Source organism: Passer montanus, unplaced genomic scaffold (assembly GCF_014805655.1).
Source record: "Passer montanus isolate IOZ18808 unplaced genomic scaffold, ASM1480565v1 scaffold72, whole genome shotgun sequence".
In the NCBI taxonomy this organism is placed as follows: domain Eukaryota; kingdom Metazoa; phylum Chordata; class Aves; order Passeriformes; family Passeridae; genus Passer; species Passer montanus.
The window spans coordinates 3,292,906-3,317,746 of NW_024372370.1; the positions used below are offsets into that span (position 1 = coordinate 3,292,906).

At 34.8% G+C, this 24,841-nt stretch overlaps 1 protein-coding gene across 4 annotated transcripts in view; it reads left to right on the top strand.

Annotated features, from left to right (window-relative positions):
• Positions 1-24,841, top strand: part of UGGT2 (UDP-glucose glycoprotein glucosyltransferase 2) — a 79,339-nt gene that overhangs the window by 28,697 nt on the left and 25,801 nt on the right. For all 4 annotated transcript variants that reach the window (XR_005629992.1, XM_039730457.1, XM_039730458.1 and 1 more), the window contains 15 exons: positions 2,452-2,543; positions 3,596-3,746; positions 4,738-4,857; positions 7,346-7,431; positions 8,597-8,732; positions 10,239-10,370; positions 11,076-11,240; positions 11,676-11,799; positions 11,898-11,996; positions 13,819-13,913; positions 16,277-16,483; positions 17,703-17,834; positions 19,822-19,949; positions 21,252-21,347; positions 22,476-22,578. Coding sequence is in view for 3 of the 4 variants with exons in the window: in XM_039730457.1 (XP_039586391.1) it covers positions 2,452-2,543; positions 3,596-3,746; positions 4,738-4,857; positions 7,346-7,431; positions 8,597-8,732; positions 10,239-10,370; positions 11,076-11,240; positions 11,676-11,799; positions 11,898-11,996; positions 13,819-13,913; positions 16,277-16,483; positions 17,703-17,834; positions 19,822-19,949; positions 21,252-21,347; positions 22,476-22,578 (1,866 nt within the window). In the remaining variant the exon portion in view is untranslated. The remainder of the gene's footprint in view (positions 1-2,451; positions 2,544-3,595; positions 3,747-4,737; positions 4,858-7,345; positions 7,432-8,596; positions 8,733-10,238; positions 10,371-11,075; positions 11,241-11,675; positions 11,800-11,897; positions 11,997-13,818; positions 13,914-16,276; positions 16,484-17,702; positions 17,835-19,821; positions 19,950-21,251; positions 21,348-22,475; positions 22,579-24,841) is intronic.

Below are 24,841 nucleotides of genomic sequence, written 5' to 3' on the forward strand. Positions count from 1 at the left end.
AAGCAAAATAGGTATCAGTTACTTTTTCTATGGCTTTGGTGTTGAATCTAAGCCTGCTGCTTGTATTATGTTCAGCAAATGCGAATTTTGAGCTTTCCACATTCTCAGAATCACACATGCAGCTATTTTGCAAGGTGTTTGCAACATCATCTGTGACAGATGGTGGTTTTGTTTTCATCCTTGATTCACTGCATCTTTTGTGCCTTGTGCCTTGTGAGGAGTCCCTGTTCTTGTGATTTTTGACTGATCTGAGATTTATTCTGAGATGCCTCTTAATATTTGTTGAATCTCTTATGTTGGTCTCTGTTCAATTTGGATTTTTTCTTTCAAGTTGAGTGTTGCAGTTAAATGTTAGGCACCATTCTTGTAGGACTGGTCATGTGAAATGACATCAATGACTGGTCAAATGAAATGATTGGGGAAGTAACTTAAAATTTGGATCTGAAACAAATTACAGTGGTCATCTGTGGTTGGTCAGCTGAATCACTCTTATGATTCCATAAATGTATTAACTACATTAAGAGGATTTTATGCACTTATTACACTAAGTTTTAATTTCATGTGAGGTCACATCCTTCCTGTAGTCTAAAGGCCTTTAGACAGCTAAAAGCTGAAATTTGTTGAATTAAAGTAAAGAAACTTCCTGAACACTGCTGCTTGAGCACAATAAATTGTCATGTGCATTCTTGAACTGCAGTACATCCATCTAGCAGCGGGAGAGATATGATCCCATGCTGTGTGTAACTGGATGATTCCCTCTCAAGATAATGAAAGTTGAATAGGAAATGCAACGGGAGGAAATAAAGTTATTAAAAGTGAAAGACATGTGATGATTTAGGTGTAATGAGTTGATACCTAAGCAAGAAATAGACAAAGAACTGCGATAGATAAAAGAAAAAAAAATCTCATTAAACTGAACTCACAACTTGCAATGCAATAATTTGCTGAAGTTTAGCAAGAAAATGCTACATGAATATTATCAGCATTAAATTCTAGTGTTGGATGCCTAAATACTCCTTCCATCAACGTTTTTATGACAAAGTCGATGCACTTCTAGACAATCAAATATCTAGCATCAAAATTGTATTAGGAATCTTATCTCTGATTTATGGATATCTATAAGTATCTGAAGGGAGGGTGTCAAGAGGATGGAGCCAGGCTCTTCTTTGTGGTGCTGAGCAATAGGAAAAGAGGTAATGGGCAAAAACTGATGAATGGGGAAGTTCCACCTGAGCATGAGGCAGAACTTCTTTACTTTGTGAATGACTGAGCACTGGAACAGATCGCCCAGAGAGGTTGTGGAGTGTCCCTCACTGGAGATACTCAGGAATGCATATCTGGACACTATCATGTGCAGTGTGCTTTAGGATGACCTTGTTTTGGGAGGAGATTTGACCAGATGACATACTGTGATCCCTTCCAACCTTAACCATTCTGCAATTCAACTCAGTTCTTTTCCTATTTGCATTTCTTACTTACATTTAACTGTGTGAATGTAACCACACTGCTTTGCAGAAATTATACCGTTTTCCATGTTCTCTCATTTTTGCTCTTGTTTGTCCAGTTACAGGTTCATATCAGGAGTGATATACTGAGCATGAGTTGCTTGCTGTAGTCATGCTTTTCTTAAAGTACATTTTTTGTTCACATTTACTTTGTTTAGCAAGTGGGAGCTAAATTGGAAAAAAAAATATCTCTTGTGTATTTTTTCGTGTGTTCTATTTCTCTGTTGGGAATTAAGGCAGATCTGGAAATCTGACTGCTTCTTCCGTCATGAGTTAGAATACACTACTGCTGTTGCTCCTGTCACTTATCTTGCTGCAGACTGAATGGTGTTGTGCCTCAGAGCTCTCTGTAGGAAAATGATAATACATGCTTTACTCCCTAAATACCACCTTCCTCTTGTATTTGTTTGTTGTGGATCTTTTCTTCTTTGCCAAGTAAAGATGCTGTCCCTTTCTCATCTGTGTTCTTTCCATAGTCCCTTTCTTAGATGAGATTTTAAGTTTCTAGTCCATTTTTCCTAATTCCCTGAAATAATTCAATTACAAGTTTGTCAGAATTGAGAGATATTACGTCATTGAGAAAGCTGGTTTCATGTAGAGGGACACACGTAAGGTTTCCCTTTGCTGAATGGATATATAAAAATAATTTAAAATCATACAAGCTGTATTTCGTATGTGTGTATTTTCACTTTCTGTTGGCAAGCACTGAGAATGTCCTTTTCTCTGCCTTGTACAGGTAGGTTGTTTTCATTTGTATCTGTATATCTGAAATGTATTAAATAGCACTCATAAAATATGTGGTCATTATTTATTCCAACACTCAGATAAAAAAAGAAATTGTGTGGAAGAGATTTGATGTGTCTGTTTCACAGAATTGCTTAAAGGTGTTTATATATGTTAGTGTAGGCATATACCTAAATAAGTAGCAGTACTTTTTATTTTTTAGCATTTCCATGAAACACTTGGAGTTCAACCTGGAGAAGCACGTTTATTTCTAAATGGCCTTCATATTGACCTGGATTTTCAAGATCCCTTTAGGTAAGATGGTAACATTTTGTTTGAAGGTCACAGAATTACTAGTAATACTGGGGAGTTGTGCTTCTGGTCCTAATCTCACCTGTTGTATTTTGGGGGCAAGGAAGTGTTCCAGTAGGAGGAATACTAATTTACAGTGGTTTTGCTTTGAGTATGGACATTATATAAGTAATTGAGAATAGCCTTTTCTCTTGGAATATGTTTTCTTATTTGCTTATCATTTTACAACTCACCATGTGAAATTAGTTTGGAAAAGGAAGGAATCTAACATGTCCATGTAAAAAGATGTGGAAAGCACCTTATAAAAAAGTAAGTAATGCTTTCATAGCCCTGTTACTTAATAATCAGGAAAATACAGACCTAAAGGCAGTCACAAAGTCTTGCTGTGTTCTGCTGCGGAGTACTTCGGGGGGTTTTTTGTTCTCAAATTTGAACTTTCAGATTGCAGCAAATGTTCCATTCGGTCTTCTGGGAAGTTTGAAGGCAGTCACAAAGTCTTGTTGTGTTCTGCTGCGGAGTACTTCGGGGGGGTTTTGTTCTCAAATTTGAACTTTCAGATTGCAGCAAATGTTCCATTCGGTCTTCTGGGAAGTTTTAGGGTGTGGCTGTGTGTTTCCTCTATGCTGAGTTCTGCCATGATACAGACTTGGAGTTCATCTGTGTCTCCATCACTTGTTGCTTGCTTCTCTACTCACTTGCAAAGCTGCTTCTTTGGGTACCCCAGCTTGGATTTCTGCCTCAGGCAGGACAGTGCAGCAAGAAAACTTTCACTCTGCTGTCCTGCCACTTCTTACTAAAGATGGATAAAATTGCTTTGTATAAAATAGATCTAAATTAATAAAATAATTGTATGACCTGTTGTAATTATGTTTTGAAATGAGTTAGAGGCATAGTGTTATGAATTGATGTTGTTTTTAACATAGGCTGTGGGAAAATATAAAGAGAAAGCATTCTTAAGACTATTAACATGAAAATTGTTTTCAGTTTTTAAAATAACTTTTATGTCATGACAAGAAATCTTTGTAGACATTATGTACTTTATTTTTCTGAAAAAGCATTTTAGAGACTCTCAAACTGGAAGGAAAAGTGATGCAGGGCCTTCATGAACTTGGAATCAAAGGGGAGACCCTGAGTAAATTTATGAGGTTGCATGTACATCCTACAGATAATAATTATGCACTAGATATTCGTCACTCTTCAATAATAGTAAGTAACTAAAGTTATTTTTAGAGATTACATCTTTGATAATTGTCTGTATGAAACAATTTTTATTTTTTTTACTGCAGTTGAAATACTCTGCATAAGGCCATATATCAATTAGCTGTTTAAAATGTTTTCAAGGGTAATATCTCTTCAATATTTTTATGACTAGTTTTCTCTAGTTTATACCTTATTAAAATATTAAGATATAGGAGGGTGTTTAAAGGAAAATAAAAATATATTTAGAGTAGTTGCACACTCCAAACTATAGAATTTTTCTTTTATAGCAATTCATATAAAAACATAATACTACATAATATCCCATATTATGCAAGACTAGGTGTACTTTACAAGTATGATAAGTGAATTTTGGGCCACTTAAATATGTTATTTCTAGCTGTCCAATGACTCTGGTTTTTAGCCTTCTTCAGAATTTACACAGGTTTCATTACGGAGGTTATACATCAGGGGAAAAGGCACAAACCAAAACCACTACAGCACTAAAATATTATTTTCATGCACCTGAAAGAGCCACATTTCACTCTTCTGTTTGCCACAGCTTACACAGAAAGGACTAGAAGAACAAATCAGCCACATGTTAATTGACTATTTTCATCTATCTCAAGTTCTGTTGCTGCAGTCTGAAGATAAATACTGTATGTGGATTACAAGATGGTTGTGCTGTATTACACACATCTGTGTGATACATTGTTAAGATGTTTGCATTGTGAAAGTAATTTTCACCGCTGAATAAAAAATGGTTTATTCACATCCTTATACACAGTACTAATGGTCCTTTTTCCTTTTCTATCCAGTAGTAGTATTATTGTGTACTGCAGATAAAAACAGTTTGATTGAAAAGACAAAATAAAATTTGGAAGCTATTTCCTGTTATTATTTAACAAAAGAAAGGGAGACATTTTATAGTATTATTATGCCCACATATTTTTCTCAGTCTTCAATACACATTTTCTAAATGGCAGCCCTTTTTTTTTAGTGGATTAATAATATAGAACAAGATCAGAGCTATAGCACATGGCCTGCAAGCTATCAGGAACTGCTAAAACCCTCATTTCCTGGATTCTTACATGAGATTCGACGAAATTTGTATAATTTGGTAAGTTTGAACTTTGATTTTTTTGCATACTGTATACGTTAATGTATGGGCACTTATTAAAAAGTACGCATGCTGGATTTGTTAAGTTTTCTATGTGCATCTGCTAAGAGCAGTGAAAATACTGCTTTTTCTAGTGAGTCATATGGGTTGTTAGTTTGATTTGCAGAGGGATTTGGGCACAGTTTTGTGAAGAGTTTTTATGTTCCTTTCCATGCTATGCATGGAAAATTCACTACTGTCAAAGCATGAGGGAAGGTAATGATAGCTGTCCATGGTTTAGAGACAGTAATCTGAGGTACAAAGGTATTTAAGTTATAAAGCATACTAATTATTAATGTCTTGTAGCTTAAGTTTTCCTCTGTAAATAGGATTCTGTATCAGTATCTGTATCTGTTTGTTCCTCAGCCTGTGTTGATAAACTGGGAGTTAGCCCAGCCTAGATGTAGCATTTTGTACCCGGCCTTGTTGAAACTTGTGAGGTTTCCATTGACTCACTTCTTGAGCCTGTCCAGGTCCCTCTGAATGGCTTCCCATCCTTCACGTGTGTCAGCTGCACCACAGCAAGCTGACTTGCTGTCCTCTGCAAAGCTGTTGAGAGTACACTTGATCCTTTTGACTTTGATGTAGTTGCTTGAAGTAATGCAAAGTGTGTGTGTGTAAAAAGACAATGAAAATACCAGCAATAGAGCTAGTAAGCTGTTGCTGATTCAAATTAAAATTACAAAAGGTAATCTTAGGAACCACAGAATCTTAAAATGGTTTGTGTTGTAATGGACCACTAAAGGTCATCTAGTCCAGCTCTCCAGCAATGACTAGGGACCAAAACATCATCCAGCCTGGTGTTTAATTTAAATGGTAAATGGTGTTTAATTTAAATGCAAATGGATGTGGTTTCATCCCCAGCTTCTCTGAGCAGCCAGTTCCCCTGTGACACCTTTGGTGTCTCACCATCCTCATTTCTTCATATTCAGTTGAAATCTGCCCTCTTTTAGTTTAAAACTGCTGCCTCTTGTTCTATCATTACAGTGTCTCTACTACTGGTAAAAAAACCCTCTCCTCCTTGTAAGCCTCCCTATAACATAGGAGAGGTGCTCCAGCTTCTGATTGTTTTTGTGGCCCTTCTTTAGACCCACTCGAGGTCCATGTCTTTCCTGTGCTGGGAGTGCCAGAGCTAGATGCAGCATTCCAGGTGGGGTCTCACTATGGCACAGGGACAGAATCCCCTCCCTGGCACTGCTGCTCATGTTGATTTGGGTGCAGCCCAGGACATGTTTGGCTTTCTGGGCTATGAGTGCATGCTGCCAGCTCAAGTCCAGCCTCTCATCCACCAGCAACTCCTAAGTCCTCCTTGGCAGGGCTGTTCTTGATCTGTTCATTCCTCAGCCTGTGTTGATAAACTGGGAGTTACCCCATCCTAGATATAGCATTTTGTACCCGGCCTTGTTGAAACTTGTGAGGTTTCCATTGACTCACTTCTTGAGCCTGTCCAGGTCCCTCTGAATGGCTTCCCATCCTTCACGTGTGTCAGCTGCACCACAGCAAGCTGACTTGCTGTCCTCTGCAAAGCTGTTGAGAGTACACTTGATCCCTTTGTCTTTGATGTAGTTGCTTGCAGCGATGCAAAGTGTGTGTGTAAAAAGACAATGAAAATACCATCAATATGTAATAAAAAAGTGTATGTTTATAATGAAGTGTAAGATGTGTGTAATATGAAGTAGATCACATTACCTATTCAGGGTTAGATAGAAGAGCTGTACTATAGAAATCTATAACACAGCATTTCACTATAATCTGAAGGGGGGCGGTTCAAAATTTTTTAAGTTACTCTGCTTCATTTCAGCTACTCTAGCAAATTTGATGAGTTGTAAGGGGAGTTTGCAGTGCAGAGTTGAATAAATGAGGTACAGATGTCCAGTTAAATCTACATGAGGATAATTTGTCTATGCAGATACATCCCAGTTTTAGATTCTATGCATGCCTGAAAGATCTGAATGTATAGTCCAAGCTTCATTAAGTGAAAGAGTGACTACAAAGATAGGTATGACAGGAAGCTCAATTTTTTACTTGAAGATTTTAGCCCAAATATTGCTGATTTGTTTTTTGTTTGGTTTTCACAACCGAAGAGAGTTTGTTAAAAGATGTAACAGAAAAATCAGCATTATATCTTTCTAAAATAAATATGGAGTTTATTAATAAAAGCAGAGTAATGACACAGAGTCTTTCAAAGGAGGAAAGTTGGATCACTTGGTTTGAAGTTCAGTGAATGGTTAAATCCTGTTTTCATTTTTTGGTCCAAATGCCTTAATTCTGATGTTATTTTCATCTATAGTCTTAATGTTTTCTTACAGTAAATGCTCTAAAAAATTGAAAACAGCTGGGGTGTACATCTTCTTTGGAAATTAATGTTATTGTCTTAGATTTTATGTCTGAAGGAAAAATAAAAACATATCAAGAATAAATATGGGATGCCTGGTATGTTTTCTCTTAGGTACTTTTTGTTGATCCTGTCCAAGATGATACTGGTGATTATATGAAGCTGGCAGAATTATTCTATCATCATGATGTACCACTTAGGTAAGGAAAACTGAGAGTCTTGAGGAAAAATCTTTAAATAAGGATTCTTCCCTTTTTTCTTCTTCGTTTTCTATTGTACTAGATGAGGATGTGAATTCATGTTAAATCCAATGTAACAACATTCTAATAAGGCACATTGATTACCTATTTGTCAAGCTTACTCAGGTATTAAGTATTCTTAAGCAAATAGATTGCAAGGTATAACATACCTGAGTTTTTGTAAGATGAACTGCAAAAGCCTGATAATTTTTTATCTTGTCAAATAGTCCCACTGGGCACCCTTGTGACGTTGCATTCTAATAAAAATATTTGTTTTGTAAAACATGCTTTGAGGGAATCTTTAAAATTCAGTTCTTTCAGTTGCAGTTGCTTTATCTAATGTTGTTTCAATATACACTCTTAAAGACCAAAGTGAGATTATCCTCACCAAGTTTTGAATTTCTAAAAGTGAACATCATTTGAGAGAGAGACACTTCTGAGGAAGAGTCTGGTTGATCTGAGATACCTAGTTGTAAGAAAAAGTGAATTGGTCTCAGAAATGGGTGTTTATTTCCACAGTTTATAAAAGAAGGATATCCACTGATGAATTGCATGTTAAATATTTAAAATCCTCCTGTGAAATGGCTTTTTGTGTCCTCAATTTACAGGTGTTTCATTTTACTTTAAAATTGTACTAGTTCTGATCTTTTTTTGTAGTTGTTTTTCTTAATTTTTTTATCATTCAGTTACAAAAGCGTAATGAAAGACAGATTGCAGTGTTCTGTGTGAGTATAGTATAAGGTTTGGGTTGGAAGGGACCATAGTATGGCCTAGTCTCAGACCAGGCTTTTTACATGAAAACAGTATCAATGCACCACCTCCAATAAGCCTTTTAAAATCCCAAGCCTCATATTCCTTTGGGTTTTCTTTCATTTAATGGAAATGTAGGCATTAGTAGTAGGTGTGTTTAAAACCAGTATGGGTGGAAAATGAACAGCAGTGCCAGGGTGGTGGAAGGCCCAGAGGGTTAAAAAGGTGAGAGAACCAACCAGGTACAGGGTTTTTATCTCTACATGCTGGGCAGATCACTTGAATGCAAACATTTTGTTCTTCTGTGTTTGTATTGGAATTTGTGTGAAGCAGATATTGTGTTAAAAATTATGATCTCTTTTTATTTTTTTTATAGAATTGGAATCGTTTTTATTTTAAATACAAAAGAAGAAATTGATGGAAATGAAGATGCGGGAGTAGCTCTTTGGAGAACTTTTAATTACATTGCAGAGGAATCTGACACCTCTCAGGCCTTTATGTCGACAATTAATGTTAGTTCTTTCACAAGAAATCATTTGTTTACTTCTGGTTTATAATTTATTGACAGTTAGGGTCTTACTACCTTGTGATAACATGAGATGTATGCATTTACTTTATACAGAAGTATTAAAAGCATGTATAGCATTAATAGTCTATAGAATTATTTGCAGAAATACTTTCCTCTTGCGTCAATCAATTTGGTCTTGTAATTTTGCCTATTGACAGGCTTTCTTCAATAATGTAAAAAAGTAGGTGCATGCCTTTCAGCTTTTATTATTATGAAAAATTATTCTGTATTAATATTAACATAATGTGCCTGTCTTTTTCTTTCCTGTGTCTTTTGGAGTAGTTTTTAATATCATTTTGGCAGTCATATGAGATTTGAAAAATCCTTTCTTATTGTCCAGTGTAGGAAGTGAAACAGTAAGATAATTTCTTTTCTTTGGTCATGCTTGAGCTGTTCATGGGTGCAGAAAGCTTAGAAGTATTCCAGGGTTGCAGCTTACTGAGCCAGGTTAACTTTGTGAAAGAATGCAGATTCTCATAAGACAGGAATTTCAGAGATGAGAGATGAATGGAGGAGAAATAAGGTGAGCCGTCTATGTAAAAGGTAAAAGTTAGAGAATATGATATTCATACTTAACAATTTTTCTTCCGTTTGTTTTCTGGTTTTATGTTTAGTGCCTAGAAAATGTCATGATGTCATGAACAAATGTAGAGAGTTTAAGATTAAAAGAATTGAAGTAACTAGGAATACCGTGGAAGAGAAATCCACAAATGTTAGGGAGCTGACATGCATGGGTAACAATTATCCAGGACTAGATAAAGAAATACAATTTACAGAGTGCTTTTGAAAATGTTGTATTCCTCTCTTTTCTTTGTTTCATAATATAAAAAGGGGGGGATGATAAATATAATTGCAAGATAACAAAAATAGAAGCAATCAAATAAACTTTGAGCTATTCAGAGCTATAGAGGATTTGAAGAGAAATGAATAATTTTCACTTTAAATTTTTATTGTATGTATGATGAAAGTAATAAAATATTCTTTGAAATAAAATAACAGTGAGGAAAAATTATCACTGCAGAAAAAAGGATCACTGGCTAGTTTAGAATTGGATTAATATGGATTTAGGTAGCTACCCATGTTAGTTGGTTTATAGAGAGTATTTAGATTACCTGTCCAATTAGGAGAGAGAAATAACCTTTCACATTTAGCTCACATACATGTATTTCGTTGGCCACTTCAGATTTAGACTAAAGGTGTAATAATAGATCAGTCAGAGCACTGCTCTAATAAAAAATTGTGCATATGTGCAATGGTGATAATTACTAAAGCAGCATAAAAACTGCAGTACAGCAATAAAAGTAATATGAAACTATACCAGTGTAAAATTTGCTAGCTCACTATAAAAAGATTATGCTTATTTATTTTTTATTTATTTCTATTAATTTTATCAAGTTGTTTGACAACATAACTGTATTTTTTTAATTTATTTTGGTTATAATTCTTACAGATGTACCATGAAGTGAAAGATGGAAATGTTCTGACAGTAGATGATGTGAAACATGTTCTTAGGAGTGAGTACCCCCATGCTGATGTTCAGAGTGTCCTGGGTGTTCATTCTGAATACGATGAAGGGAGGAAGGTATGTTGAGAGCTGTGCTGAGTAAGAAATACTGTAGTGTATATAACTATGTGTTTACTAAGCCTAAGGGTTGCTAAATGTTAAAGCAAATAAATACAGCACCTTTGAGTCAAACATTTCTTCAGCCACCATTTAGTCATTAATGGGAATGTTGTAAAGGTTTCTGCATTACTGCTCTCACTATGAAAATTTACTTTTGCTTGCTGCTTTCAGGAGCTACCCGTATTTTCTGGTAGGCATGCCAATGGGTCTCTCTTGAATTCTGCTTTGTTATCAAATAAAGCTTGACTTACAAACATAAAAACCTGTTGACCTTTTTTTTAGGGCTCTTTCTTTGGTAAAAGCAGATTTTACTGTCTCAGGGTTCTTCTCCGATGTTATTTGCTTCATTTTTATTTAAAATAAAAGAATAAGCTAAAAATGTTAAACAGAATAAAAGACAATTTCTCAGCAAGATGTTAAAGCAAAAGGTCACAATAAAGTGTATGGATCTGTAATTTCCTTTGTCATTCTGTTTGACAAATGAGTCCCCTCTGTCCTGTTAGGTTTCCAAAAGCTTTCTGTTTTGTCCCTGCCACTCATGACAAGGTGTGACAGTGAAGAGCGCTTGGAGATTAGAGTTCATCCTCTCTTGATACTAGTTTCATTTCTTTACTACAGTCAGCCACAGTCTGTTTAATCCTGTGATATTTCTGATTTGATCAGGCAGGAGCAACCTTTTATAAGAAGAGTGGCCTGGGCCCGCTGCCTCAAGCGCTGTTTAATGGCGTGCCCTTTCCCAGAGAGGAGATGGATACGGCAGAGTTGGAGACGCTCATTCTTCAGAGGATTTTCGATGCCACCGGCTTCTTCCAGCGGGCAGTGTTCATGGTATGCTTAACATTTCTGAATGAGTGCAGGATGAAGCATTTGACAGTGAATTACTTCAGTCATGTTTAGATGTTATGGGTTTTAATCATGAGATGGCTTGAAATTAGTAATATCACATTACAATCATTTGTGGTCATGGTTTTGAAAGAGTATTTGCAATTATTCAGGGCTGAAGGATCAGCATGTAGTCATTATATGGATTTTTTTTCCACCAGAAACTGAGAATGTACTGCAGTTGTTCATTGAAAAATGTATATCTGATATTTTGAATTGCTACCTGTATGACATTTATATGGTTTTGACCTGACATAGTCCATAACTTGGTGTATGTAGAAACGTTAAGCTCAGTTGAACGATTTTTTACAAATACTTGGTCTTTTTTGTCTTGAAAATCTGTCTTAAAAGTACAGATTTTACATTTTTCTATTACTCCAGGGTTTGTTAGATGATCATGTAAATGCAGTGGATTTTCTTATGGATCAGAACAATGTAGTTTCCCGTATAAACCCCACTATTCTTGGAGCAGAAAGAAGATACATCCATTTCAGATCCACTTCTGGTAACTCCTTTTCTTGGATATTGTCATGATTTGCGGGTTGTCTTTTGGTTTTGTTTTCATATTTTAAAGTCTAATACTTTGTGGTTTACATTATGCAGTTCCATTTCATGTGGAAGACTTCTCTACTTTCTCCTTTTTGGACTCACAAGATAAAAGTGCTGTAATTTCAGATAATATGAAGTATTTAACGAAAAAAGGTAATGAATTTTCTGTATAGGTTATCTGTCTGTTTATATATGGCTATTACAAATTGTTGAAATTTACCAGTAAAATATCCCAAGTAAGTCAATATTCCAAGGATTCCATGTAAATTAAATTAAATTAAATATTTCTCAATTTCCAAGTATCTTCTTTCAGGAAGCAGAGCATATATCTAAATATTATAAACCTAAATTAATTAACAGGGTAGTTAGTTTTTGTGGCTTTGAAATGGGATGGATGTTGTGGCTAATTGTTTTTGTTTTTCACACATGAAGTTAAAAACCTTTACAAGACTTTTGCAACTTTGAAGATAGACTCAGCTTCCATACATACGGTTTTACTTGAGGATGTTGAAGTCTGTTCAGTTTTCAAGTGACTCTTACTTGCAGCATTGTCAAGGGCAGAATGTATAGAGTTTGTATGTTTATATCAAAATTAGGTATTTCTAAATTTAAGGAACAATTTATTATGTTTCTAATTTATTAAGTATCTCCTTATTTTTCTTCTAGTTAGATGGTTTAATTTTGCTGAACAAGCCTTTGTCTTTCTACAGAAAATAAATTGAGTTTATGTTCTGATTAATTATAACTCATTTATACATTTTGTCTTTGTTAAAACTCAAATGGTTTTGTACATTTTAAATGCTTTTTGATATAAAATGTTCTCGTTGCATATGCATATGCATATCTCTAGTACTTCTCCTTGAGTGAGAAGAAATTACAACAATGGGGTCATAATTCTGCATGGAATTTTACAATAGTCTGTGCCTTATGAAACAGCTCCTCATTTACATCAATCCTTCAAGGGACACAAAAACCCTGTTAATAAAGTGCTTTCTTTCAGTGATTTTATATGGTATTTACAGAGTTTTACTTAATTCATTATCAGAAAAAAATGCCAAATACTTCAGTTTCTTTAAAATAAATTTATTTGACTCTTTGATTCTGTGTCTGTAACCACAGGGACATCCCAGTGAGCTGTCAAATGAATGGCTTTCAGTCTGTGGGTTTATTTCTAAGACTGAGATCTCTTGTGGAAAACCTATAACCTTTAAGCTGGAATCTACATTTCAAATCTCTCTCCCCAGTGTGTTTCTCTAGACCACAGCAGCAGTTAATAATAACAACCTTTTCCTAGCATCTCACCAGAACTCTGGGAAGTTTCTATCCTTATGCATTATGTTTTAGGGGATGTTTGGTACACCTGAGTAGACTGATATTCTTCTACAGATAATTTTGCAGAATTTTTCACCTACCGTTGCTCTTCTATGGCAACTAAAGAACAGGAGACCACAGAGCAAGAAAAATAGAAATTATCTGCGTGTACGCTTACACAGTAGTTTACTTTCCTTGAACTGTATTTAGTATATTCCCATTGGTGTCCAGAAATGATAAGTTTTTTCCTGCCTTGAGTTGAAGGACTTCTCCTATCCTGCCAGATAAAGTGACTGACCTAGTTTATGTGGTCTTTTCATTCCTGGCTATATGATGAGCCTCTATCAAATGTTCACAAGTAACCTCAGTTAAAGCAGGTTTTGTTAATGGGAACTAATTATTTAAGGCCATCTTGTCTCAATGCTGTAACAGTGGATCAGCTCTTTTAGTCTCTCTCTCCTAGTAACATGATAAATTGACTTCTAAGAATCTTACTTCAGTTCAGAGGGCAAAAGATTCTGATGTGGCAAAGATTATTCTTACAGCTGAAGTCAGCAGTCAAACATACACATGATTTTAGAAATGACAAAGAGGATTAATTTGATTTTCGTTAGTCATGAGAAGATTCTCCAGAACGTAAAACAGGATTATATTTAATTTTCAGATGAAGATGCATTGTATGCTGTTACTGTCTGGATTGTTGCTGATTTTGATAAGCCAGCTGGTAGACGACTGCTTTCTGATGCCTTGAAAAGCCTGGTGAGTTTCTAGCAGGTTTTATTAAAATAGTTATTATGAATATGTTCTTAACAACTCTCTCTGCACATTGAAAAATCATACTCTTAAATAAAAGTGTTCATGCACTTTTTGTTCATGCACTTGTGAGGCAGGAGACAAACTGTTACACTGTGTATTAAAAGGGCGAGTTTCTTCCCAGTTAGCAACTTTGATGTTGGTCAGGCGCAGACTTAAGAGATTGTGCTTTTGTTTTACTCAATTCCTGAAGGGAAATGATAATTTTGTTCATGCACTTGTGAGGCAGGAGACAAACTGTTACACTGTGTATTAAAAGGGCGAGTTTCTTCCCAGTTAGACTTGCTTCCATCAGGTAGCCCAGAATGTTACCTGGAAGGACTTTGGGATGCTGCCTGTTGATGTGAATCATTAAGCAGTGTTCTCCTGTATGATGTGGCACAGAATCAGCCATGAAGCAACCATTTTCCCCTGTACCTTTCATGTGCTTCTAAGATCAATTTTCATGTGTGTTTTAATATGGTAGGAGGATCATCCACATTTATAAGTTTCCTTATTTTTAAGTTCTTCTGTGTTAATAATAGGATTTAAGGTAGGTCTGAAATATAAATACACTTCAGAAAGTATAAATTTCAAGTCAATATAAAACACAGAAGGACCTCTGTTTGGGACAGGTTAAAAGAGTGCTTAAACTGAAATCGGGAAAGCATCTGGATTTGCCAATCAGGAATGAAATAGGAACCACTCCAAGGGAACTGGAAAATTGGGTTGTTGCCAAGAGAATGTGAAAACAACTATGTCTTAGAAAGAGGCTTTAAAAAAGATGAAGAATGTTCAGTACAAGTCCTTGTTACAGAAAAACATTTAATTTCTTGAACTGCTGATTTATGTCAGGCTTGACAGATGTACTCCCTCTGTAGCTTAATTTTTTAACTCTCTTCAGTAGGGGAAATGTGTCATGGCTCCCACCTAAGAGGTGAGAACCACCTGGGCAAGTCCCCTTGTGTTGGTGAGAAGAATCTAGGAAAAAACCCCAAAACATTAGATAAATTTCATGTGTTGCTTGGTCTAGTCATTTTCAAATTTCATGAGAATTAAAACGAAAGAGTATTTTTTTTAAGTCCATTAATTTTTATTGAGGTTATTTACTGCTTTCTAGTCCCTTTTATCTCTCAGGTCAAGGTCTAGTATAGCAAAATTGGCACAGTCACCACTTGCTCATGACTTGCCATCAGCATTTGAAAGAAAGCATGCAAAAATCTGGTGGCAAAAATGGCTAAAGGAAATTAATTTCTAGCTATTCCCTGTAATACATGCTATTTTGAAAACTCTGATACATTTTGACTTCCTTTGTAAAAACCTTGAGCTGTCTTAGCTGGAAGAGACCTCTCAAGGTCATCCAGTTCAGCCTCCCATTCGAAGTAGAATTATTGACTTCATTACATCAGGTCAGCTGTAGGTGTGTTTGAAGGATTTCTGAAAGTCTCCAAGGAGATGACTCTGTCCCTTCCCTTTTCAAATTATTCTGGTGTTGCACTGCCCTCCTATTGTAGTTCTTTTTTGCCAGGCCAGAATTTGTGAACATTATCTCTTGTTACACCCTTTGCTGGTCCCAGGAAGGGTTTAGCCCTGTCATGTTTTTCACTCCCCCTTCAGTAACTCTTGGTTGCTATTCAAGTTCTCTGTAGTCTCCTCTTTGCCAGATGGAGTGAGCCCAGATTCTTCAGTGCTTCCTCATAGTTTTCTGACCACCTTGGAAGTACTTTGTGGAAGCCTTGCCAAGTGCTGAATACCAGTGGTTGCATGGCTTATTTTTTTGTTCCTTCCTGCATTGGAGTCCATTTACCTTTTCTTCACTTAGTGGTGTTATTTGATCCTACCTTAGAATCATCACACTCTCTGGTAAAATTTGAGTGGCGTCACTGATTTTAGCAAGTGAAGGATTTTACTGCTGCTGAACATTAAAGTGATAAGTGGATACATTCTCTTGCATTTATTTTATGCTTAGTTCAATAATTTTTGAACAGTAGACATCTATAAAACTAGTTCTGAATCTGTAAATGAACACTTGTGTATGTCCTTTGTTAAAAACATGCTTCTGCAAAATGCTCAAAGGCAATTGTTCTATTAAAGAAACTTAACACATATATTTCAAATATTTATCACAGAATAGGTAAATCCTTACTAATCACATTTTTACTCACAGTTGGAGTTCTGAATTAGTCACTGATGTATCTTTTCTAAAGACAAATAGCTGCAAAAAATTAAATACTTAAGGGCATTTCACATAGTTATGAATGATATGAATACATTAGGTAACAGCAGATGGAACTGTAAAATTACTTATTGTTCTGTGTTTTTCTTTGCAGAAAACAAGCAGTTATACACGAGTTGGGATTTTGAACAATCCTTCATCCAAAATAAAGGAAGATAACACAGCCATTGCAAGAGGAATTTTGGCTGCTTTTTTAACCCAAAACAACAGCAACTTAAAAAGTTTCCTAAGTAAACTCAGTAAGGAAGAGACAGCAAAATCCCTTGCTGCTGGAACTAAAATTGTTAAATTCCTCATCCCAGTGAGTTCCTTTTTTATTTTACATATATCTTATTGGAAGGAGGTGGTGAGAATAACAGTGTTTGGCCAAATGCCATGATGTTTAAATATACAGTTTCTTCTCAAGCAGATTTGGATTTTTTGATGACTTTCATGTGATTGAAGAATAGAACATTTCTTTAAAGGGAGAAAATATGACACTACTGAAAAATTCAGAATATGGGTACCAGATACAATTGAGACCAAAACAGTCTGATTTTTACTTGTTGATCTTTTTAATAGCTTTCTCATTTAGTTAATTTTTTTAGTAGCTCTCTCATTTAGTTAATATTTAGTTAAGTATTAATGCTTTTCAAGAATTTAGACTTCAGGAAAAGTTAAGATTGCATGAGAGTGGAGCTGACTTATGAAATAACATCTGCTATGAAATAACTACTAGCAGTTATTAAATAACTGCTGGTTTTTGTCTCAGGAGGAGTTGTAAATTTTAGTCTTTTTAAATAGGAAGAGTTGGGAGACTAAGAAAACTCTCTGGAACCATATTAGAAAATGAATATTTTTTGAGTCATGCTCTTGTTTCATTGTTTAATAAATTTTGAAAGACATAAAGGTCTCTAATGAAGCTGTGTATGCTAAGTATATTACTAATTAATGTCATTGTATTAATTGTATCTGAATGAATCTGTTTGCTTTGTCTGTTTATTACTAATGAAGAGATACATATCAGAATAATTTTGACAGGTGAGGCACAATTCCAGTATAAGTTTGGCATGTTTTTCCCCATTTTGAAAATGAATTCATGTGTCTTTCTGGATGATGTTGGCTTCCCCAAAATATGTTCAAATTGTATCCAACAGCCATATTAGAACAACTGTTAGGTTTTTAGAGTATTACAATTCTTTTATATCTTTTTCCTAAAAGTGAGAATACAGTTGAGTTGTTAACAGAGTGTTACTTTCCATGCAGCTGTTGTGCTGGATCATGGAAAAATTGCTTAACCTCAGGCTCAGCTTTGCTCTCATGGTTATTCACAGTTGCCCCGGGGTACAGACTGCACTCTTGGTGCTTGTGAGGTGTGGCTCACCACCAGCAGCTATGTGCTTACACTGAAGCTGAGGTGGCTGTTTTACTTTGATTTCTGGTTACCACGTAACTTGAAGAAAATCTTTCATTTCCTCACCTGTTACAAAATTTATTTTTGCTGAATCATTCCAGCATCTCATGTTTTACCCTTGCTTTAGGGAATGGATGGTGATACTTTTGAGAAGAAGTACAACACTTTAGGACTGGATTTAATTAAAACTCAACAGATGTTCTGCCAGGAGGTTCTGAAGCTGCTTCCTGGGCAAATGGCTGTTATTAGCAATGGCAGGGTAAGAAGGAAATTAAGTCTCTCAATCTTTTTTAGGATTTTTTTACTTCTGGAACTTCCGTTTCAAACTAAAGAAAATGCATTATATTGATTTCCTGTTTATTCAGACAGTTGTTAGAGAATGGTATCAATGTTTGTCTTGCTTTTTTATTTTGTTTTATTCCTAATTTGTTCATTAGCTCAATTCCATTGAAGCTGCTATGTGTGTATGTCATTCCCACAGCTATTTTAGAGTTAATCTGACAAAATTCTCAGAATAGGTTAGTATCTGATTTATTATTTGTGATCTTTAAGAATAAGTTTTGATCCTGAAGTTACTTTTATTTTACTATGTACATAAATGTATATAAATTACGTTGAGTAGTTTAGTTTAGTATTTCAAGCTCTAAAGCACCACATTTTAATAAATATTTAGTTGTTTTATAATCTTAATTGTTAATATACCTATAAAAGTATAGTAATTTTGTTGTTTCAGTTTCTTGTACGTATATGCTGAAACCAATAGCTTAATTACAGTTTGTCAGTAGATGATTTGTGATCAAAAAATATAATGCTGCTTTCAATATTCAGTGCTTGTTAAATGGCAGTTAGTGCCTTACATTGCAAATACAATATACAAACTACATTTTAATTCTTCTATTTTCGATTTACTCCACCATTTGAAAGAAATAGAAGGAAAATTGTGTTGGCATCTTATAACTGGAAACTCTAAAATTTAGTGAGTTTAGTTACTCTTATGCATCCTAAATGCTTCTGAGATGCAAGTGAAATACTGCTAAGAAACACACAGAAAGCATTTTTGTTGATGAAGCCTTAAAGAATTGTTGGCTTTTTTGTGTCAACTCGCTCATAACTCAATTAATGAGTTTATTTTATAAATTATTATTACTGTTCTCCATGCCTGAAAAAGCTCAAATAATGGCATATTTTAAGTTTTGGGGAAATAAGTATCATTAAAATATTTGGATAAATTTAATAATGTATATTCATATCTCTGTTTTCACTCTAAACTGTTACTTTTAAAAAGACATGGGATATCCTTCTCATATTTTAAGTTTTGGGGAAATAAGTCTCATTAAAATATTTGGATATATTACTTTTAAAAAGACATGGGATATCCTTCATTTCTGTCCTTGCTATTTCATCACAGAAGTTTTGCTTTTATGAGCAAATTAATTTTTTCTAATTGACTTCTCCAAATTACCATAGTATTTCATAATTACACTGTGGTTTCATCTATCTCATGCATCATTAATGAAAAAATCAAAAGTGGAATTTGTTATATAACCTCTCATTTATAGGAAGCAGTTGAATTTTGAGGAAGAGGCATTCAACACCCAACTTATGTAATGAGATTCTACATCCTGGGAGCCCTGCAGGCTGTTGAAGTTGTCTTGGGTCAATTTGGCCTCATAGACTGAGTAGGAAATCCAAACAACAACCTCAAAGCTATTTTCTGGGACTCCAACACACTTTCCTTTCTTTCAGACACCAAAAAATGTAGTAATCCTGTATCCTCTCATATTAGGCATTTTGTATCCTTTACCATTCTATCCAGTCTGTCCATTGCTTCATTTGACAAGTGGTAGAAGGAGATTGTGTTCGTAGAATTAAAAAACTAAAGAGTGTGGTAGACAAATAGTAATTTCAGTTGAAAATATTTTACATAAGATAGGATTTTCTTAGAGTTATTTCTAAATAGTGTATTCCTTAACAGAAGGATGTATAATGAAAAACAGCATGGATATTTCCATTGCAACCATCCTTCCTGATTGATAATTAACTGTAATCATATAACTGTAAAAGCATAATCCTGCATAGTTGCTATAAAGTTTAATTAGTTTTGTAATCAATAGTATTAATGTATATAGAGATTGAGGTTTCATATTCAGTATTGTGCATTCATTTAAAATATTAGTATATTTTGACTTACAAACAGAGCATTATTGGGACATTCTACACTCTATGTTTTTTTTTCTCTATCTAAGATACTGGGCCCTTTAGATGAAAATGAATTCTGTGCAGAAGACTTTAATTTGTTGGAAAAGGTAACATACAGTACCTCAGCAGAGAAGATTAAAGCTATTATCAAGGAGATGGGAAACAGTAGTAAAAGGTAAAATTCTCTTGCCTGCTAACATGTGTGCAGCTCTGCTGAATTACTCCAAATACTTTCCCTACTTTCACTGTCCTTACAACCAAGAGTACAGCTAACAGTAAACGATTCTTGCTAGGTTTTGTTTACATAAGAGTAATGGTAAAGAAAAATAATAAGCTTGATAAAATACAGTGCGTCTTAAGCTAAATCTGAGTATTAATGTTTGAAGTCATTGTCTTTGAGAATTGTTAGTAAGGGAGCCTGTAGAGGCATGGGCTGATGTTGTGCCCTGACACCATAGTAGAGAACATTCACACATCTGTTCACTGAAAAGTGTAAAGATGAGATGAATTCAGGCCATCTTCTAATCTAAGGATACAGCTTGTGTACAAAGAAGAAAGAAAAATTATGTTCTTCTTACAGTATCTCTCGACTTTAAGAATCATTCCTGTTATCTAGAAGGACTGGCACAACTGAAAGAATCATCACCACAAAAACAAAATCAACAAGAGGTAGAATTCAAAGAGATAAGCAGTGAGAGACAAAACATATTTAGACAAATATTTGCATTAACAACACTGAAATGGTACTAAGATTTCTAAGGAAACTTCAGTAGGAAATTCCAATAGAAAAAATTAAAAGATGTGGCCAGACTTGAAACCAGGTCATTTATGTCTTCCTTGATGTTGTCATAAATGGGAAAATTTTAAAGAAAAAAAAATTAATAAAGAACTAGAAATATCAGCAGATCTTAACATCATATACTCACTTCTTTTGATTCTGAAGTAGGTCTCTTTGGCAAATTTGTGACTAATAAAAACTTGTCATTAATTCAGGTTTAATTTGTCTTGTGGACCAAGCCTCACTTTTTCATCAAAGCCTCACATTTTCATCAAATTACACAGATTTGAAGACCCAACAATTGAGAAAAATAATTGCTGTGAGGCTGAATGATAACTCTGTGAATTCTGCATCTCTTAAAATTAAGAAGTGTCTATTTCACAAGGCTGCTCTAAGGCTGTAGTGGTTCCTGGGCATTGTCATGCTAAAGATTTAACTCCAAGCTACAAGTCCTGAGGTGCTAATCACCTTAGAGTCAAGGTCTGGGATGGAGGCTTCTCTAAGGCTGTAGTGGTTCTTGGGCATTGTCATGCTAAAGATTTAGCAAGCTACAAGTCCTGAGGTGCTAATCACCTTAGAGTCAAGGTCTGGGATGTGGGCTTCCTAAATATATTTTATGCAAAGAGATTTACATTAAAATGTTAATGTTTTATTCCTTTTCTGATGAAAACCAAATTATGTGTGCCTTATTTAATACAGTGGCAGTGACTTGATTATGAAAATAGATGCCCTGCTGTCATCTTTGCCTAAAACAGAGATGAGACAAGATGTTGAATTGCTCAAAGAACAGCACAGGTCAGTTTTGTCGTGATAATGCACTTAGAGTAATTTTTTATTAACATTTGAATGTACTGATGATTACATAGTCTTTGGAAAGTTGAGTAAGCATTCTAATTTTGAAACTGTTGTATGAACAGCCTGCTCATCTCCATAGCATAATGCATCTTTACCTTTTTCCTAATAAATTCATTGGTAATACCTATTGATTTCCCAACATTACTCTTTGCTGAAAAGAGAGCAGAAGAGTGCATGTTTTAAAAGGACATATGATAATACAAAAACTATGATCAAATTACAAATTTTTATAAAAACGTGTCATGCTGTTTCCAAATCTCTACTTGGTTTTTTTTGGTAAAGGTGCTCCAGTGTGTGTGGTGATGGGCTGTCCCTGTTGGTGAAGGCAGGAGTGAAATCAGTGTTAGCCTTTTCTAAGAGGCTGACACCTTTTCCAATGTTACACTAGTAGCAGTCAGTACTGTGTATATGTTTTGTGGAAAACAAATTCCAGTTGTCCCTTTTCTGTATTTACAGCATATGACAGAAATCCCTTCTGCTTTTTTTAAATTTTTTTAAAATGAAGTTTATTGACCTTTCCTTCCTGTAAGTAGAGAGTACTCTAAATAGGGTCTACTTAACTTAGCCTAATCAAGTCTATCAAACTGAATTATTTTCTGGAATGCATAAAGCTAGTCCAGCCTATCAAGTTTCACACTTCTCAAATGCCATTTTGCCCCCTCTTTTTTTCTTTTTAAATTATGGCACCACCACTACTTATCTGATCCAATGCTTCCAGATCTCTATGAAGGTATCTGTAAACAAATGACAAAAAAGATCTTTTTTAAAGTCTTACTGTGTTCTATTTTGTTAATTTTGTTTTAGAGAATGTATCTAATCACTGACCAGTATAGAAGTGTGTAGATTAATGATATATTTTTTACTCCTGTCCACATTTAGCTTTTCTAATTGTATCACAGGGAGCAATCATGATTATTGCTTGAAATGAGGGAAGTATTTTCTTAAGCAGTAAAATCTTAAAGCAGTAAAAATCTCTGATGTTACAAATCCGTCTCTAAAAATGTTTGTCATTTCAACAAATTCAGCTTTGAGTTTTCATGTCACTTGTTTTGAATACTTTTTTAACAGTGTAGTAAAAGTCGAGCCCCAAGAGAATGACCCATTCTATGATGTCATTGCTATTGTGGATCCATTGACAAGAGAAGCACAGAAGATGACCCATTTATTGATTGTAAGATGGTGGTAATTTCTTATAATTTGCTTATTTGTACTTCAGTTGTTACTAAACTTTTTCTAATTTCCTCATACAGTGTAGTAAAGAGTAAACACAATTTGGTTATTCTTTCTTTTCCTTTAAAATATGTGCTTAGTTATTTTAATTCCTAAAAGAAGCTGAGGATGACCTAGTTCATCATTATGAATATCTCATTTGAAAGTAAAGTTCAGATGCCCCATGGTCCAGTCCTCTTAAAGTGAGCCTGTAAGTGCTCTCTACAGTCAATAGAAAGAAAGGAGGACATTGTGTACGTATTTTTTTGCATCTCAAAATCTCAGGAGATATGTGCTTCTTTCTGTTAAACCAGATTACCTTAGTTTTCCAAGGCACCTAAATGAGGTGGTCTAAATCTGACTTGTAATATCATCATAAGAAGATTGGGCTATAAAGCTTTCAGCTCTTGGAGGGATATTTCTCAGTTGATTAATGCTACCAAGTATATCTAGATAGGCTTCCATTGTGTGTAGCTATTGATCTTCTAAAGAGAAACTGTCTTAAAAATACAGCTGCTAAAATTATTTTCTTCTTTCACCTACTGCAGAATATCGTTGTGTCTCAGGTTCCTTTATAGTTTCCCATAAAAATGTAAATTTTGTCTTCACTTTATAGTCTGTTATAATTCTGAAGCCTACAACCTGATTTTTGCTGCATCCTATTTTATCTTTTTTTTCCTAGAGTAATTATGCAAGTTTCATAAATTTTTAAATTGATTTTCCCCCTCCCATTTTCATACCCTTTTATATCAAATGTTGAAGCATCCACTCACTCTTCATATAGTGGAGCAAAGCAAAACATTTTTTAAAATCCATGAAAAATTTTGCTATTTCAAGATTCTAGAATACGAGCTTATCTCTAGAACTAGATCTCTCATTTCACCCTTCTCAGTGAAAATGAAAGCTTGATATTACCAAATGAAAATATTTTCAAGTTGAAATGGACTGGAAACTCTCAATTTAGTCAGAAGTTCATATTATGAGTATAAATCACATCAAGGATCTTGTGGCTCAGAGCAGAAGCCTCGATTCCTCTGAGCTCAACAGGCTCTCATGCATGCCAAGGCAAATGACTCCCATGGTGTCCCCAGCTGTTCAGCTGTTGCAGATCCTGCTGGAATCATAGGAGCTCTAGCTGGATTCAAGAAGCCAGCCCTTAGGAGAGGCTAATGAAATGCTGTTGAAAGTAAACAAACCAGAAATATTTTAATGTAGATTAAACTTTTCAATAATATCTTTTAAAAAATGAAAAATAGCCTGGAATTTTTTATATATATGCAGTTATTATTACCTGGAAAGCCACCATTTCCTGCTGTAGAAACAAAACAGACATACAAATACAGCAAGCCCTAAACTCAAAGTTCTTAAATGAATGTCTTTCTGATTAGTTTAGTATACATACATGATTTAAATACTATAAACTTGAATCACTGGAATATATTTATATGTAAAGGCTCTTTTTTCAGTTACATAATTGGATTAGAGCTGAGTATATTGGAGTGGCAACTATTCATGGTGCAAAATTTGTTGAGTAACTACCATGGTAGAACAGATAATTCTTGCATTTAATATGTCCATATAATTATTGGGGTTTTTTCACCCTGGTGAAACTATTGTATTCCTTTCTGTCACTTAATAGCTACTTCAAATAAATCTTTTGGTATTTTTTATTAAAAATACAAACAAAAAGTTACTCATATTAAGTGGGATTGAAATTGAGAGAGGTGTAAATAGCTATAGGTAGGCTGTAATCTAAACTTTACTGCTTAGTCTGATGCTGGCAGTTTAAGGATGGAGGAAGGTATGAGTCAGAGCACAAATGAGAGCTCAGTCAAAGCTGATGTCTCTTTTTATATATGTACTGGATTGTATCATAAGAACTGCTCTAATCCTCTCCAGAGTGAGACAGGTACCACCTTCCATATGGTCTGTTTCCTTTTTATCAAAAAGTTTTGTTACAGACTTCAGCATCAAGTGTTTCCAGACAAAGCAGAGTCACTGTCCACTGTAAATATTTAAATGCCAGGCATAACTTTACCATGGTTAGGCCATATAAGTTCTCAGGAGAATATATGGAAGAGCTAACTAGTCCTGAAGTTATGAAGATAATCTATGAGGTGATGTGAGAAAAGTAGAAATCCCTTCTGCTAAAATGGAGGACAAAATTGAAGAATTGTGGATTTTTTTCCTCATGGTTGACTAAAAACAGGAGGAAAGATTATTCT